Raw genomic sequence first — 15,452 nt, forward strand, 5'->3', positions numbered from 1 at the left:
CACTGGAAAGCCTAGTCAGAAAGGCAGAGGAGGAGGAGACAGGGGAATATTTCTGTGACCCTGATATAAATGCCACATTTTAAAGAAATTACATCATGAAAATTGCTTTTCACTTCAGTACCTCTAAGGACTATTAATACAAGGAACTCCAGACCTAGAAGTACTTTGCAGTCTGCTAGTGCACAAAATATAAAAGCTTATCAGGAAGCAAGATAAAGTAAATTGCTTCTTGGCAAGTTTAACTGAGGAGACCTGGCATTATTCAAAACAGAGTTATTGATCAATCTTATGCATTTCCATAATATCATGAGGGAGAAGTTGGTTTTTGTCCTGTAGGACCTAGTAGCATGACAGATGGAATGAAGGCCTTGCCTGCCTCAAGGAGTAAGATCAGAGGTTTCTTTTATTCTCAAATGCAGCTTTTTCATGAACTTTTCCTGTTTGTGAATCTAGTTATTGCGGTAAGGGTGAGGATGCAAAGGGAGATCTGACACTATCCCTAGTTGCATGTATTGAGTATCTGCAAACTGTGCAACTTTTGGGCATTTTGCTAGAACAGTACATGTACAGGRACCTGTGGCAGTGTTTGTCATCAGATTCACTTGTGTGTACTGTGGGGAGTGATGAAATAACCATGAAAAATTGTGCTGCTTTGTTTTTCTTATTCCGAGTTGGATCGGAGCTTGAATTGACTTGATAATTCTGTGAGCACTCCTTTCTGTATGCGCAGGCATGCGTGCACACACTTCCACACTTGCACACTTCCACTATTAGTATGTATGTACATACCACATCCAAAAAATTCTTACTAGCTTTCTGTTAGCAGCATACAGAAAGGGTGTGAAGTGTCTGCAGCAGTGCAGATACTTCACACAGTGAAACAGATCTACACAGTGTCTGTATGTTAACCTGTTCCTAATAGCCTGTTTGGGTTTAGTAATTAAAAATGTTCAGATAATTTAGTTTCTTGCCACATTGGCATAATACTGATTCTTTAATTTGGGGAAAGTGTTCTTCTTTCTCCTTTTTTCAGTGTATTTTGCAACACTGGAATGCTGAGCTATTTGAACTAACGTTTGCTGTGCTTATTTATCTGTCCTAAAGGACAGTGCCAGCAATAGATATAATTTATTTGCTTTTATTTGACTTAAAGTCAAATGACCTTCTGGTGAGACAGGTGTTTGGATTAAGCATTTTTTTCTGCTGTCCTGAGAGTCTAGATTGTTTTAGCTTTTGTACCCATCTAAACAAGCTTTAATTTAAGGTTTCTTTTGGATTTTCAGATCTGAATTCTTGCAAAGCATCAATTACCTGACAAAGTGAGAGGCAGGTCCTCTGCTAAGACCTTCTCTGAAAAGAATAAAAGAATATAAGCTATGGAAGATCATGTTGAACACCATGATTTCAGTAAGGCTTGTAAATGTCTGTTGCTTTCCTGCTRTCCACCCAACTAACTGTCCCCTCATAGTTCTGACACGTCTTTTATTGTAGTCCTATAAAACTTAAGGTAAGAATGTTGTAGTTTTGAGAATATGTAAACTCTGATTTGTGATGCAAGGAGTTTAAATTTTAATTATGTCGTGAGGGGGAATTTCTTCACTGTGAAAGTGACAGAGCACTGGAACAGGTTGCCCAGAGAGGTTGTGGAGTCTCCTTCTCTGGAGATCTTCAAGGCCCGCCTAGATGCAACCCTAACATGCTCTAGGTGGCCCTGCTGAGCGGAGAGGTTGGACTAGATGATCTCCAGAGGTCCCTTCCAATCTTACTGATTCTATGATTCTATGACATATTAACTGACAAGATTTCCAGTGACAGAATAAGGCCAAGGCCATATGCATTATCTTGAACAGTGTGGTAAAGGACTTTGGCAGGTACTGTGCCATTGTGGCAATTGTCATTGGGCCATTAATGAAAGAGCAGTGTTAGTTTATTAAGCTACCAGTGAGTATGGAGATGTCCAAAATGCACAGAGCACCATATCTGTGTGAAATTGATTATTATGTTTGAGAATAGAATTTGAATTCTGATTTTGGTTTTATTACTTGTCTGAAGTGAAAAAAGAATGTTTGTTTCCATTAGCCTGTTCAGCAGAAACACTGAATTAATTGTAATGTTTTACACCAATAGTCAGAGGTCCCACCTGAGGGGAGAACCTAACATGTCCGTTAGTGGCAATTCTCTGAGTGACGTGAGGAAGTAATCTGAGGGATTTTCTAAATTAGCTAATCTTGTAGTCAAACTTTGTTTTTCTTTGCTGTGTAGATTTGAAAATAAAGTTGCTTAGGATTCCCTTCCACTTTCTGCTTACATTGAATGTTGATTGAAAGGAATGAGTTTTGTGCTTGGAATTTTCTATTATTGTCATTGAATGAGAGATTTTAAAATGTGTGAATAATTCTTTTATGAAAATCTGTGCTATCTTAATATAGATTTGAATTCATGTCAATTACTGTTACTTCAGTTGTAGGTTGACTTATGACGCCGTCTTACATACAAATTATTTGTCTGAATGAGACGGAACTGAATTAGATCCGTGATATTGTATGTTCACTTATGTCCACATGATGCATATCTCTAATATAAGAACGGACATATATCCAAGAAAATGAAAAATGAAATCAGATTCCCTGATATCAATAGAACATGATTCTTTGTTCAGTAGTCATGAATATGCCGTAATTATTTGTGATTTATTTGAAGACTGGTAGTTCTTTTAGCTATGAGCATTACTATTGTGATCAGCATGTTTGTTACTTTAGAACTGTAATGTGTGGTTTTGCTTTCATTACACACTGTATGTTTCTACAGAAATTTCAACTGGAACAGATTTTCATTCAAGTGGTTAAAGATCGCTTCTTTGTGATACCACATACTTTTTTTTTTCCCAGCCTTCTACTCTAGTCTTTTTTTTCTGGAGGAAGCTAAAGGTGGTTTATTACATATATGAAGTTCTAAGTCAGTTTGGAACTGAATCTATCTGCCTAAGCTAGTCTGCTTAGGGAAAAAAAAAAAAAAGTCTCACTTCAGTCCATGCTGTTGCTGGATTAGCAGAGATCCTTGAGATTCATCCTTCTAATTAGGGATGGTGATATTGGCAGCTTTTCTCCTCTGGAGAACTTCTGTTCTTTGGGGCCTGATGTAAGATGCTTTCAAGCCCACCTGTGTGCATGGGTGTTAGTGGAGGCCTAAGCAGCTGCGAATAAAATTTGTACACTAAGAAGATACAGTGAGACTTCAGTCACCAGTGATGAGATTGTTTTAAGGGTTGAGCAGGGAAATGTGAGGAAACACCGTTTCTGTTCAGTTCATAGCTTAGATTTCCTGTTTTTAAAGGTGTCTAGCTATACAAATGCTCTCTAGCATGGACTTCATATAAAACTAATTCAACGTAAATGACTAATATATGAGGCTTTTGCATTTCTAGAGGTCTTGGAAGTGGGAGTTAAGGACCTGGCATGGCTTTAGTGATATTCACAAATATTCCTTTGCAGTTGATACAGTAAGCATATGTACATTTGCTTCACAGGAATTCTGTTTTCATCATGTTGTCTCACCACTGCTGGCTGAGCTGAAACTTCCAACTTCTTGGGGAGAGCATGTATAAAAGGAATGACCTCATGGCCAATGTGATGATCACCTCCGCCACGCCAGAGGTACAGTTCATTGGTTTTGTTTTGTTAGTTCCCATATCAAAATGGAAGTTTTGGCTTGCTTTGACTTTCACAGAAACCCTTTCCACTATCAGTCATATCAGGCCTGTTTCTTGTAAATAGTGTAGTATTAGACAACAAAGGAAATTTAGAAAACCATGGTTCAGAGTATTTGCAACTTATTYGATTTTTGGGGGTTTTCCTTTTATTGATGATAACTCATTTTGACTAGTTTTAAACAGCATTTCTTTTTTATTCCATAACTAAAATTTTTGAAAATATAGCAGCTGTTTATTGCTAATGAGTTAAGAGCAATGTAACATACCATCTAGATGGAGCCAATCAGAAATATTCCATCAGAACTTTTGTCGGAATTTACTAGTCTACTAGTAAGAAAGTACTCTGTAGAGACTTTTATTTTACCTTTTGGTATCTTTCAGAGACAGCTGGCTCTGTCATGTCATTCCCAAAACCTGCCTAGTTTAATGATACTTGTTCTGCAAAGCTGACAGCCTGTCTGTAGGTTCAGGAGGGCCAACTGAAGACTGCTTGGGAATTAGTTATCCTCCTGACATTTATTTCTTTTCATATAGAACTTTGAAATTTTATAAATCAACTGTATTAAAGTTTGTCCTGTAAAGCACGTTTCAAATGTATAATTGAAGTTACTTTTTGCATTTTGAAAAAGATAACATTTTGATGTAATGCTTCCGCACTTGAAAAATTCCACTTCCTAGGCTCCAAAGACAGCTGAAGAACCATTGAAAGCAAGCTTTTCTATAGTAATTTGCATGTACAACTTGATCCTGTCAAAGCAGTTTTTCATGAAACAAGTCAGCTGTTTCAGGAGCAAGCTGAGCAGCTTTACAGAGGTCCTGATCTTTAAAAATCTTAAAACAAAAACACATAATACAGCTGTGGACTGCAAAAGATCATTTTCTCAAACATAGTGTAAAAGCCCTCAGACTAACAAAAATAGTTTTTCATATAAAGATGGGGGCATTTTTGAAGTGAGACATACAAGCAGAATTTTGAATTTTTTCTTCAAAATCCTAAAAAAGGGCTTCCTCACACTACTTTCCCAATACAGAAATCTGTCCTACAGCAGAACCGTAAGAAGGCTCCAGGGCCAAGCTAAAGATTCTTCTGTTCCATTTGTCTGCCTCTGATAGTGGCCAAAAGCAGCCTTCTGAAGAAGGGTACAAACGTGAAGCAAGCGTAGAGGAGACATCCCCCTGGTACCATCCCACCAAAGCTGTATGCAACCGAGGGCTTTCCTGAGGGAAAGGTTCTGCTTAGTAACTATCAGAGGACCTCTTGCGTAAACTTGTCTAGTCCCCTGTTTGAATCCCTGTAATCTTTTAGCTTATATAGAATCTGTACCTTAACTCTATGTTGTGTGAAAATCTGTAGCCTTTTTTACTTCCCCTAATTCTGTTGTTAAGATGAAACAATAGGAGGCCATTCCTGTCTGTCCTCTTGGTTACCTTCTGGCTATTCTACTTCCTCCCCACAACCGCTGCGTCTTTTTCAGGCTGAAGTTCTCCAGTACAGCCAGTCATTCTTTGTAAAGATGACATTCTATACTTGTGATCATCCTTGTTGCCTTGTTCTGTAACTCCTGCTGTTCTTCTGCATCCCTTTTGAGATGGAGACCAATACTGCATATGTATTCAAGGTTTGGATTCCCTGTGGATTTATAAAGGAGCTTTTTCCTTTTTGAAGGGGTAATGAAAAGGAATTGTCATCAACAAACTGTTACTTCATTGTTTGCCATCTTTTCTAGAACATTCGAAAATATAATAACCATCACCAATTCCTGGGCAGAATTCTTTGGTGATTTACTTGTTCTCACTGCTTTTATCTCCTCTGCTATTCTGGTTCCTGGCTTCTAACTAATTATTTTTCCTTGCAAGAATGGTCTGTATCCTACAGCTGCCTTAATTTTCTTAACATCTTTAAAGAAACAGGCCTTGTCAAAAATCTTTTGGAAATCCAAGAGGACAATATCAGCCTTATTCCATTACCTACATGTTTGTTAATGCTGAGACAGTGCTTCTCTTTATAAAAACTGTCTTCACACTTCCCTGGTATGTCATTCATACCCAGTACAAATCAGTAATTCCTGAGATACCCAAGAACTACTTTTTATTTTAAAAAGCAAACAAAAACAAAAAAACCCAAACCCATCTTTTACTTCCTTACTATCAAGGCAGCTTTAAGTGAGATTTACATGCCACAGTTAGCCGTTCATCTTATTTCGACAGTCTGTTCTTCTAATGAAGCAAGGTAGGGGCTTCAGTTTTTACATACGTACATATATATATATATATGTGTGTGTGTGTGTATATATATATATAAAAAATATATATATATATAAAATATATTTTATGTCAGTAGGCGGTTTTAAGGTAAGAGACGGAAAGATGAGATAATTACGTGACATTATTCCTCAAGAGGGGAATCAGCCATAAGTGCCTGCATCTGAGCTTGAGGATAAGAAATCCCAAATGGAGGGCAAGGCACAATACTCTGTGAAAATATTCTGGAACTGAGTTAAGTTTCAGGACATGTCACATTTTTCACTTTTTATAACATAGAGACTAAAACAGCATGATTTAGATCTGACATCTGCCTACTCTTTACCTTACATATTTAATTTAAAAGTTTCCCCAGACTTCGATTCTTCAGAATCCTACCAGTTTGTTATTGGACAGCTCTTCTATCTAGTGTGTAATTCTAAAACCAGCTTTTTAAAGCTAGAAATTTCATACAGCTAAAATAGTTCTAAGTGTTTTGGTATCATTTTGGCAGGAGAAAGTCAGTTTGGCAAAATATGTTGGAAACATTCATGAACTATGCTAAATTAAATCGAAGGATTCGGTGTGTGACTTCTTTTTAAAGTTTGTGCTTTAATTTCTTCATATTTTTACTCGTGGAAAAAAATTTTTTTAAATTTGACATGAAGTCTATCTCTGCAGATAAGCATACTATTTTTTTTCTTTGTAGGGTAGTAGCAGCTCAGATTCTCTGGAAGGACGGAGTTCGGATTATGCCAATAAAAGCTACGATGCAGTTGTATTTGATGTATTGAAAGTAACTCCTGAGGAGTTTGCTGTAAGTGGAAATGTTATTTTTGCATTTATGTTAGTATAATATTCAGAGCTCTCAGGATATAAAAATAGCATAAAACCTTTTTCTTAAAACAAAATCTTTTAAATAAACTTTCAGTGTTCTCAAAAGCAAATTTATGATTATATAAACTTCAATAATGTAAACATGTCTCAGGGCTTGCTCAGTACTGAGCTGACTTAGCATATTGTTTTTTGTTCTTAAAGCCATTTAAATTTTTTTCCACTGTTTCAGAAAACCCTAGTTTAGATTTGAAAACAGTGTTAAGTATCCATGTCCTATTCATTTTTTTTAATTGAAACCTTAAATACTCCTCTTTCATGCTGAAACATCAGTTTCTCAGAAACATCGATTTCTTAAATCCCAGAGACAAATTGCTTGTGAAGAGCAGGCAACTTTCATTCGTTAATAACAAAGTGTCATTACAAAACTAAAAGCAGACCTGTTGCATTGCCAGAAATCCAATATAGTTCTCATGTGCTTTGTTTTTTGTTTCTAATTTACATTTCCACGTTTACTTGCTAGGGAGCAGAAAGGAGTTGAGGGTACAAGCTAATGAGGCTATTTCAATGTCTTCATTAATATTCTGRGCGTCTAAATAGTGTTTCTTTCGTTTGGCTTGATATTCTGATACTCTGTAGTACTTATTCACAAAAAAGTCCTGTAGATACTGCAACATTAGTTCTGTAGTTCTACGACTTTGGAATAAATTTTTATATTAGTGTTAAAAAGACTCATCGTAGAGTACACAGATGAGTGTGGCAATTCCAGTACTATATTTTTGACCATTTAAATGGTTATATTGAGATAAGATTGCTTGTAATTTCTAAATAATCAATTTTCTGTTATGTTTGTAATTTCTAGTGCTATTGGTTTGAGGTGGAAGCTTGTTGCTGAGGATCTTGATCTGATACTGTACTTCATAAACAAACAAAACACACACACACACACACACACACACACACACACACACACTTGCATGTGCATGTACACACCCTTTCTTATTGTAATATATCTAACTCAAGTCCAAACTTCTGTAATCTTTCTTTTCTCTTTCTCCAGTTCTAGTTGTCATCTGTAGCCACTAACAAAAAAAATTCAACAAAATTGAAACTTAAGTCTGCAGAACTGACAGTGTAGAATGAAACAAATCATGTTTGAAACAAATCAATGTTCCTGTATGAATTGAAGCTACTGAATGGCCATACCAAGCAGATGTAAATAAATGCTTGCTCTCTCTTCAGATTACATTATTTAAAATTTTATCTTTATTGCAGAGCCAGATTACACTAATGGATATGCCAGTATTTAAAGCTATACAGCCTGAGGTATGTTTCCGTAAACTATCTCTTAAAATGTTTGGATTTCAGTGCATGAGGAAATGTAACCATTTAAATAATGCTTTTTCTTTCAAAAATGATCTCAACTTTTTGCAGTTCACTAATGCTGCTCGGTTTATTCCTTGTTGGTCCRTGAATCTGTACCCTGGCCCTATTTATTCTGTTTTGCTAGCTGTCTTCAAAGGAAATGCTATCCCTAGTGGAGTGATTGAGATTTTTCCGCATGACTATATAGTTTCCAGGCTCTAAGATGAAATATGTACCGATCATGTGGAGAATCTGTGTCTTGACGGGTGCGAATTGGCACCGTTACGTGCAAAGGCTTAAATCCTGGAAGACTGTGATATGAAACGTGTTTGGAACTGGAAATGCTTTTCCTGGTGCTCACACAGCAACATGCAGCGTTCCATTTCTGGAGAAARCATTCAGTTTATCAGTGTGTACAAAGTACTTTTTGCAGACAGAATTCTCTTTGGCTGATTTTCTGCCTTTTGGCCTGACGGCCTCTAAATTAATAGCAATCATTTGGAAAGTTGAACAACATTCTGATTGAAATTTTGTGGCTCTAAAAACAGAAGAGTGATTTTAGTAGGTTTTACAGATAACTCATTTCCAGTATATACATATCCACCACTTGTTAGATCTGAATATAAAGACCATATAGATACGTGGTAACTTGACTCTGTAATTAAAAAGAGCCACGCTGTCTAAATATATTTGGAACTGCCTAAAATAACCATTTGAAAATGGGTATTTTCTTTCTGGCAGACTCAAATACGTAGTTACCACTTAAAGTTAACTTTGATGCATTATTTAATACAGTTAATTTAAGGAGAAATCATTAATCTGCTTTTTAGCACTTCTGTTTTTTTAACTTTATAGTTCCAAGAGGAACTTCCTACATTTATTTTGCAGTTTAGGTGAAAGACATTTTTTCCCATAGGATACTTCGTTGTTGCTAGACTCTTCAGCCTCTTTACAATTCACAAGTTAGAAGATTTTATTATATATTAGAACTGATTAATTGTAGATACAAGCATACTGTAGAATTTATTGTTATTTTGAACTGGGCTGATTTTGAAGTGGTCACCATAATGAAGTGGTGGAGTATTGGTGGTGGAGTGTTTATATATTCCATATATTTTGGCTGGATTATGCAGCATACTGGCAACTTTTTGCTATCTTTTTGCTATATTAGCACCAAGGTGCTAATATTAATCTTTAAGTACGTGCCTTGGTTTGGTCAAGTGTGGCTAAATGCTTAAACAAATGAAAAAATTGAAGGAAAAAATAAAACAAAAAGCCCTAATCCCAACCTTCTGTCCACCRGAAGACCTTCAGATTTAGGACTGTTAGTGTCCAGCCTTTTTCAAATGATAAATTGTTACAGTCTGAGTATCGCCTAAAGGCATTAAAAAAAAAAATTACTTTGGTTTCTGACTCCTGTAAACAATAATACAGTTGCAAAATTGTGTTCTTCCAGTGTTGTAGATCTCACATTTCATTAAACAAGCCAAATTCAGAGATTGAACATGCTATACTATGGTGTATACATTGAAGTTTTCTAATACAATATATTACTAATTATAATAATGATTATTCCTAAGTATCCACATAACTAATTTACTACCTCTAGTTGCGTAACTGAATTTTGAATCCTTAAAAAAAAAAAAAAAAAAGGCACTATAGCTACTTTTAATATTGCTTATTGATATTTTTGTTTTGACTTCATTTTTGAACAGGATAGGTAAGATTATATGAAAGTGTCTTCTAATTTTGCCTTTGTCTGCTAATGTGCTCATACACGAAATCCCTGGATTGAAATAATGCAGCATTAAGCTTCAGAGGCTTCAGCAGTGGCTGACTACGCATTCTCTCGATATCTGAATATTAATGATGTCCAGTTTTCTGGTATAAGGAGAGTACATGTCAAATATGTTCATAAGGAAATGTTCAGTTAGACTAGTTGTTGCAGAACAAGTACCTTTGGAYTGGTTTTAGAACGATCTGATACATGTTCACTCACATATCAGTTTCTACACCTCTTAGTGTTTTTAAACATTACTGACATTTAAGATAATTTTTGTTTTATCCTAGGAACTAGCTAGCTGTGGATGGAACAAGAAAGAAAAACATATCCTTGCTCCAAATATTGTTGCCTTTACTAGAAGATTTAACCAGGTAAATGATCTAATTAGTGCAATGTGTAATGAGCAGGTACTGTTTATCACTTGCCTTTGAGTACAAAGTTAAGTAGAACTACTCCTATGAATTAAAACTTAAGAATCTATTTAAGTATTTTACTAAATGAAAATTAAATTCCTGTTTTCAGTTACTTTGTCCATGTCTTTTATGTTTTTCCTCTAGACTCTGAGTTCCTGATGCTCTTTGCTGATGTGTCATGGTACAACATTAGCTTTTCTTCCCTTTCTTACTCTGTGTTCCTCCTATTGCTTCAGKTATCACAGCGCTGCCCCGCGTTTCTTCCTAGTTCTTAAGTCCAGTGGTGGTACTTTTGGGTAATTACATCTATACAAGTGACAATTCATGGAATCAGAACTGTTCTTTTTTTGTGCCTTGTTTTTTCTGTGGAACATCATGAAAGCATACAAATTTTTAATCTAAAAGTCTTTTTATAACTAAATTCAATTTTATATGTTTACTTTATAGGTCAGTTTTTGGGTTGTACGAGAAATTTTAACAGCACAGACCTTAAAAATACGGGCAGAAATACTGAGCCATTTTGTGAAAATAGCTAAAGTAAGTGTGTATTTATTATACTATTATTCAAAATCTTACTTCTTTTCTGTCTGTTTCTGCACTACTCCTGTCAGCTGTTGTTGGATTGCAGAGGGTAACATTCTTTTTTTTTTTTTTTTTTTTTTTTTTTTTNTTTTAGCACATCTTCTATGTTGTATCAAGTGACTAAGACAAAGGCATGGCATCTAGGGTTTTCACTTAACAAAATGAAAGCATCCAGTTTGGTGTAACTGATCACTGCTCTAGTGCTTACACTGTTGCCTAACAGGGTTAAAAATGACTTGTCTTGTTGCTGGGCAGTTACTGAACTTCATAAAAAAAAAAATAAAAGTAATGCAGCCAATAAATGCAAGTTTTTTTTTACCAACACTGAAAATAGTTGTAAACTGTTCTGTTTTGTCCCCCCATTCAGATTTATCTTTTTGTATAAATCTGTGAAAAATTTGTTTCTAAAATGATCATTCAGAGACATCATTCCTATTTTCAACAAATAGTTGATGATATGAATTACAACTGTTCAAATTGAGTTATTTTTAATAAATTTGAGCACTGCTTTTTACAAGTCACTCTTAACACTTCTTAGTATTTTTTTCCATCTCCTGCTGAAATTCTGTGGATGTTCCTTAATTTGGATGTTCTTTAATAATTTCTGGTATATAATCTGTATCACAGAAATGGCCATTGTTCCCTAGAATACAGTTGATGTTTCAGGGAAAACTGTGGAACAATTGATTACTTATTTATTTGTTTTCCCCACTGAGGAGGCTGTGTATAGGAAAGATGCTTGTCTGCTCCATGACCTGTAATCTTTTTATTGTGTATGAGCATCTGTGATGCATACTGATATTAGTAAGAAGACAGCACTAAGATCAAAGGCCTGAGTGCTTATCTTGTACATGTGAAATAGTGGGTCAGCGTATGTGCTTACGTTGCTGTGTTTCTTTAATTTTCAAAATAGCTAATGTTATCTAGTCTGTGGATTGAATGCAAAATATTAGTGCAAAGGTAATTAGTATTTTCCATGTGATATAAAAAGTTATATGTTATGAACATGTCCCATGAGTTCGTGTTGAAGTATTGTGCTTATGCAGAAAAGAGCATACCTAAACTAGTTCCTGGCACAAACACATAGTCCAAGTACTGGGAGAATGGGCAACTTGGAGGCGTTAGGCTATTCTTAGAAATAAGAGATTTGTTTGTCCTATGCAAAAAAGCAAAAACAGCCCTTTTTTCTCTTCCTTCATTTTTCTCAGTAAAAACCAAAATCTTCCTCAAATGCTCCTGAGCAATGAATAAATCTACTGCTCAAGGAGTTTGATTATATTTTACTCCGGCATTTTAACAGTATGTTGGCTAAATATTTGATATCATTCATTTTTAAAGAAAAATTTCTAGGCATTTACTTATTAAGTCTTTGTTATTTACACTGAAAGATTTCCTCATATGTAGAAGGTACCCCGCAAGATCACTTACAGAGCTATGAGTTCTTTCATCATGCTTGGTCTCTTGCCCTGTTCAGAAAGTGAGGACGTAGGAACAGAATTCTGTGCTTTTGAACAAAATCACAAATTCTTAGCAAACAGGCTTGTGTTAATTTGGTCCCTCTAAATTCAATTTTGCTAACTGCCTACATATAGCAGCAGTTCTACATGAAGGAATTCTTATGCATTTACATTCTGCAGAGGCAAGTTTAAGTAATATAAACCTTTAATAACAACAATAAGTTACACAACAGCATTTCTCAATCTTTTCTATATTCCTAGAACTATATTGTAAGAAACTTTATCATCTAAGCCAGTTTTATTTTGAAATACTATCTCTTTTGAGATCAGTGTGTTTTGAGTGATTGTCAGCAGAGAGTGAATTTAAGGCATGTTGAAAAGAGAAAATTCTCCCTGTAAACTAGATTATAAAATAAAGTTATACTGATYAAATGCTGTATGCCAAAACAATATTGTTAACATTTTAACATACTTTCAAGAACAATGTACCAAATAATTTTGTATTTCATGTTCTTAAAGGAACAGCCTTACAAAAGAACACATTCAAATTAGATACAGTTAGCACTCTGTAAAACCTTTTGTTTTGGGGATATATTAGGAGAATTTACAGCTTTTAAAGCAGACTTCAGAATTTTACACACTGACAGCATTGGGTAGTGTTCTCTTCTACAGTTACTGATAAAAACTTTGTATTTTATTAATGCAAATTTGAGATTAACCTTGTTTCCCTTTAAGGAATATTAAAAGTCAGTAATAACTTTTTTTTCCAGAAGCTTCTAGAACTGAATAACCTTCATTCTCTTATGTCAGTGGTGTCAGCGCTGCAAAGTGCACCTATTTTCAGACTGACAAAAACTTGGGCCGTAAGTTTACCTTTGACCATTGTCTTAGCTTTCCTTGTTTGAACTCTGAGATTTTTCTGAACTCTTATGAATTGCTTGTATTGCACCATCATAGCAGGAAGAACAATTTCATGCATGTTTTTATCACAGTAGTGCTTAAATGGCTGCATGTTTTAATCTGTTTTCCTGAAGTGACTTGTCTGTTCTAGAAACCACTGATTACATGCTCAGGAGGGTTTGGATTCATAAATATTCCTAGTAGACTCCAGTATGAGAGTGTATATCTGTATCCTGTTATCCAAATCATTGTGTCTTTAATACATTGCATGATAGGAAAGGGGGAAAAAAACTTACAAATATAGAAGCATTCATTCTGTTTATTGTACAATGCTTTTCAAATTTCATTTATTTAAGAAATTAAAAGCATCAATTACATTTTCAGAAAATCAGTCTCTTCATGACAGTTTCTCATTTAAATTTACCATGATTGTAGAAATTACTTATGCAAAATATGTTTTGCAGAATTCTCTAAATTGGAATATCTGATTATAAGGTGGTCCTGCTGTATACAATCATAGAATCAGAAAGGTTGGAAGGAACCTCTGGAGATTGTCTAGTCCAACCTAGCAGGGTTGCCTAGAGCGTGTTAGACAGGGTTGTGTCCAGGCGGGCCTTGAAGATCTCCAGAGAAGGAGACTCCACAACCTCTCTGGGCAACCTGCTGGAGTGCTCCGTCACTCTCACAGTGAAGAAATTCCCCCTCACTTTCAGGTGGAGCTTCCTGTGCTTCAATTTCTACCCAGTGCCTCTTGTCCTGTCACATGGGACAACTGAAAAGAGTTTGTCCCCGTCCCCTTGACACCCTCCCTTCAGGTACTTGTACACATTGATAAGATCCCCCCTCAGTCTTCTCTTCCCCAGGCTGAAGAGGCCCAGCTCTCGCAGCTGTTCCTCATAGGGCAGATGCTCCAGCCTTCTGATCATCTTCGTAGCCCTACACTGGACTCTCTCCAGCAGCTCCATGTCTCTCTTGCACTGGGGAGCCCAGAATTGTACACAGTACTCGAGATGAGGCCTCACCAGGGCTGAGTAGAGGGGCAGGATCACTTCCCTCAACCTGCTGGAAGCACTCTTCCTAATGCACCCCAGGAGATCACTGGCTTTCTTGGCCACAAGGGCACATTGCTGCCTCATGGTCAACTTGTCATCCACCTGCTGGATGACTCCTAGGTCCTTCTCTGCAGAGCTGCTCTCCAGAAGGTCAGCCCCCAGCTTGTACTGGTGCCTAGGGTTATTTTTCCCTAGGTGCAGGACTCTGCAATTGCCCTTATTGATCCTCATGAGGTTCCTCTCTGCCCAACTCTCCAGCCTGTCAGGTCTCTCTGAATGGCAGCACAGCCCTCAGCTGTAGCAGCCACTCCTCCCAGCTTGGGATCATCAGCAAACTTGCTGAGGAGGCACTCCATCCCCTCATCCAGGTCGTTGATGAAGAAGTTGAACAGGATGGGACCCAGTACTGAGCCCTGGGGGACACCACTAGCCACAGACCTCCAACTAGACTCCATGCCACTGACGACGACCCTGAGCTCTGCCTTTCAGCCAGTTCTCAATCCACCTCACTGTTCACTCTAACCCACACTTCCAGAGCTTCTCTAGGAGGATGTTATGGGAGGCAGTGTCAAAAGCCTTGCTGAAGTCAGGCTACACAACATCCACTGCTCTGCCCTCATCTACCCAGCCAGTCATTCCATCATAGAAGGCTATCAGATTGGTGAATCCATGCTGGCTACTCCTGATCACCTCCTTTTCCTCCATATGCCTGGAGATGACATCCAGAATGAGCTGTTCCATCACCTTTTGAGGGATGAAGGTGAGGCTGACCAGCCTATAGTTGCCTGGCTCCTCCTTCTTGCCCTTCTTGAAGGCAGTGGCTTTCTTCCAGTTCTCAGGCACCTATCCAGTTCTCCATGACTTTTCAAAGATGATGGAGAGCAGCCTGGCAGCAACATCCACCAGCTCCCTCAGTACCCGTGGGTGCATCCCATCTGGGCCCATGGATTTGTGGATGTCTAGCCTGCCCAGAAGGTCTCTAATCCTATCCTCCTCAACCAAAGGAAAGTCTTCCCTTCTCCAGACTTTCTCCCTCACGTCCAGGCTGCAGGATTCCTGAGGGCTGCCCTTAGCAGTGAAGACTGAAGCAAAGGCAGCATTCAGTAATTCTGCCTT

At 37.0% G+C, this 15,452-nt stretch overlaps 1 protein-coding gene across 2 annotated transcripts in view; it reads left to right on the plus strand.

Annotated features, from left to right (window-relative positions):
* The window catches only part of RALGPS1 (Ral GEF with PH domain and SH3 binding motif 1), a 127,464-nt gene that overhangs the window by 9,870 nt on the left and 102,142 nt on the right, over positions 1–15,452 (plus strand). The window contains exons 2-8 of one of the 2 annotated variants that reach the window (XM_085300495.1): positions 1,284–1,407; positions 3,527–3,653; positions 6,660–6,767; positions 8,060–8,110; positions 10,220–10,303; positions 10,793–10,882; positions 13,155–13,247. In XM_085300495.1, the coding sequence (XP_085156621.1) occupies positions 3,597–3,653; positions 6,660–6,767; positions 8,060–8,110; positions 10,220–10,303; positions 10,793–10,882; positions 13,155–13,247 (483 nt within the window). In that variant the 5' untranslated portion in view covers positions 1,284–1,407; positions 3,527–3,596. The remainder of the gene's footprint in view (positions 1–1,283; positions 1,408–3,526; positions 3,654–6,659; positions 6,768–8,059; positions 8,111–10,219; positions 10,304–10,792; positions 10,883–13,154; positions 13,248–15,452) is intronic. The other variant, XM_085300496.1, reaches the window with a different exon arrangement.

Source organism: Rhea americana, unplaced genomic scaffold (assembly GCF_003343005.1).
Source record: "Rhea americana isolate MKP2758 unplaced genomic scaffold, rheAme1 scaffold_164, whole genome shotgun sequence".
NCBI lineage: Eukaryota > Metazoa > Chordata > Aves > Rheiformes > Rheidae > Rhea > Rhea americana.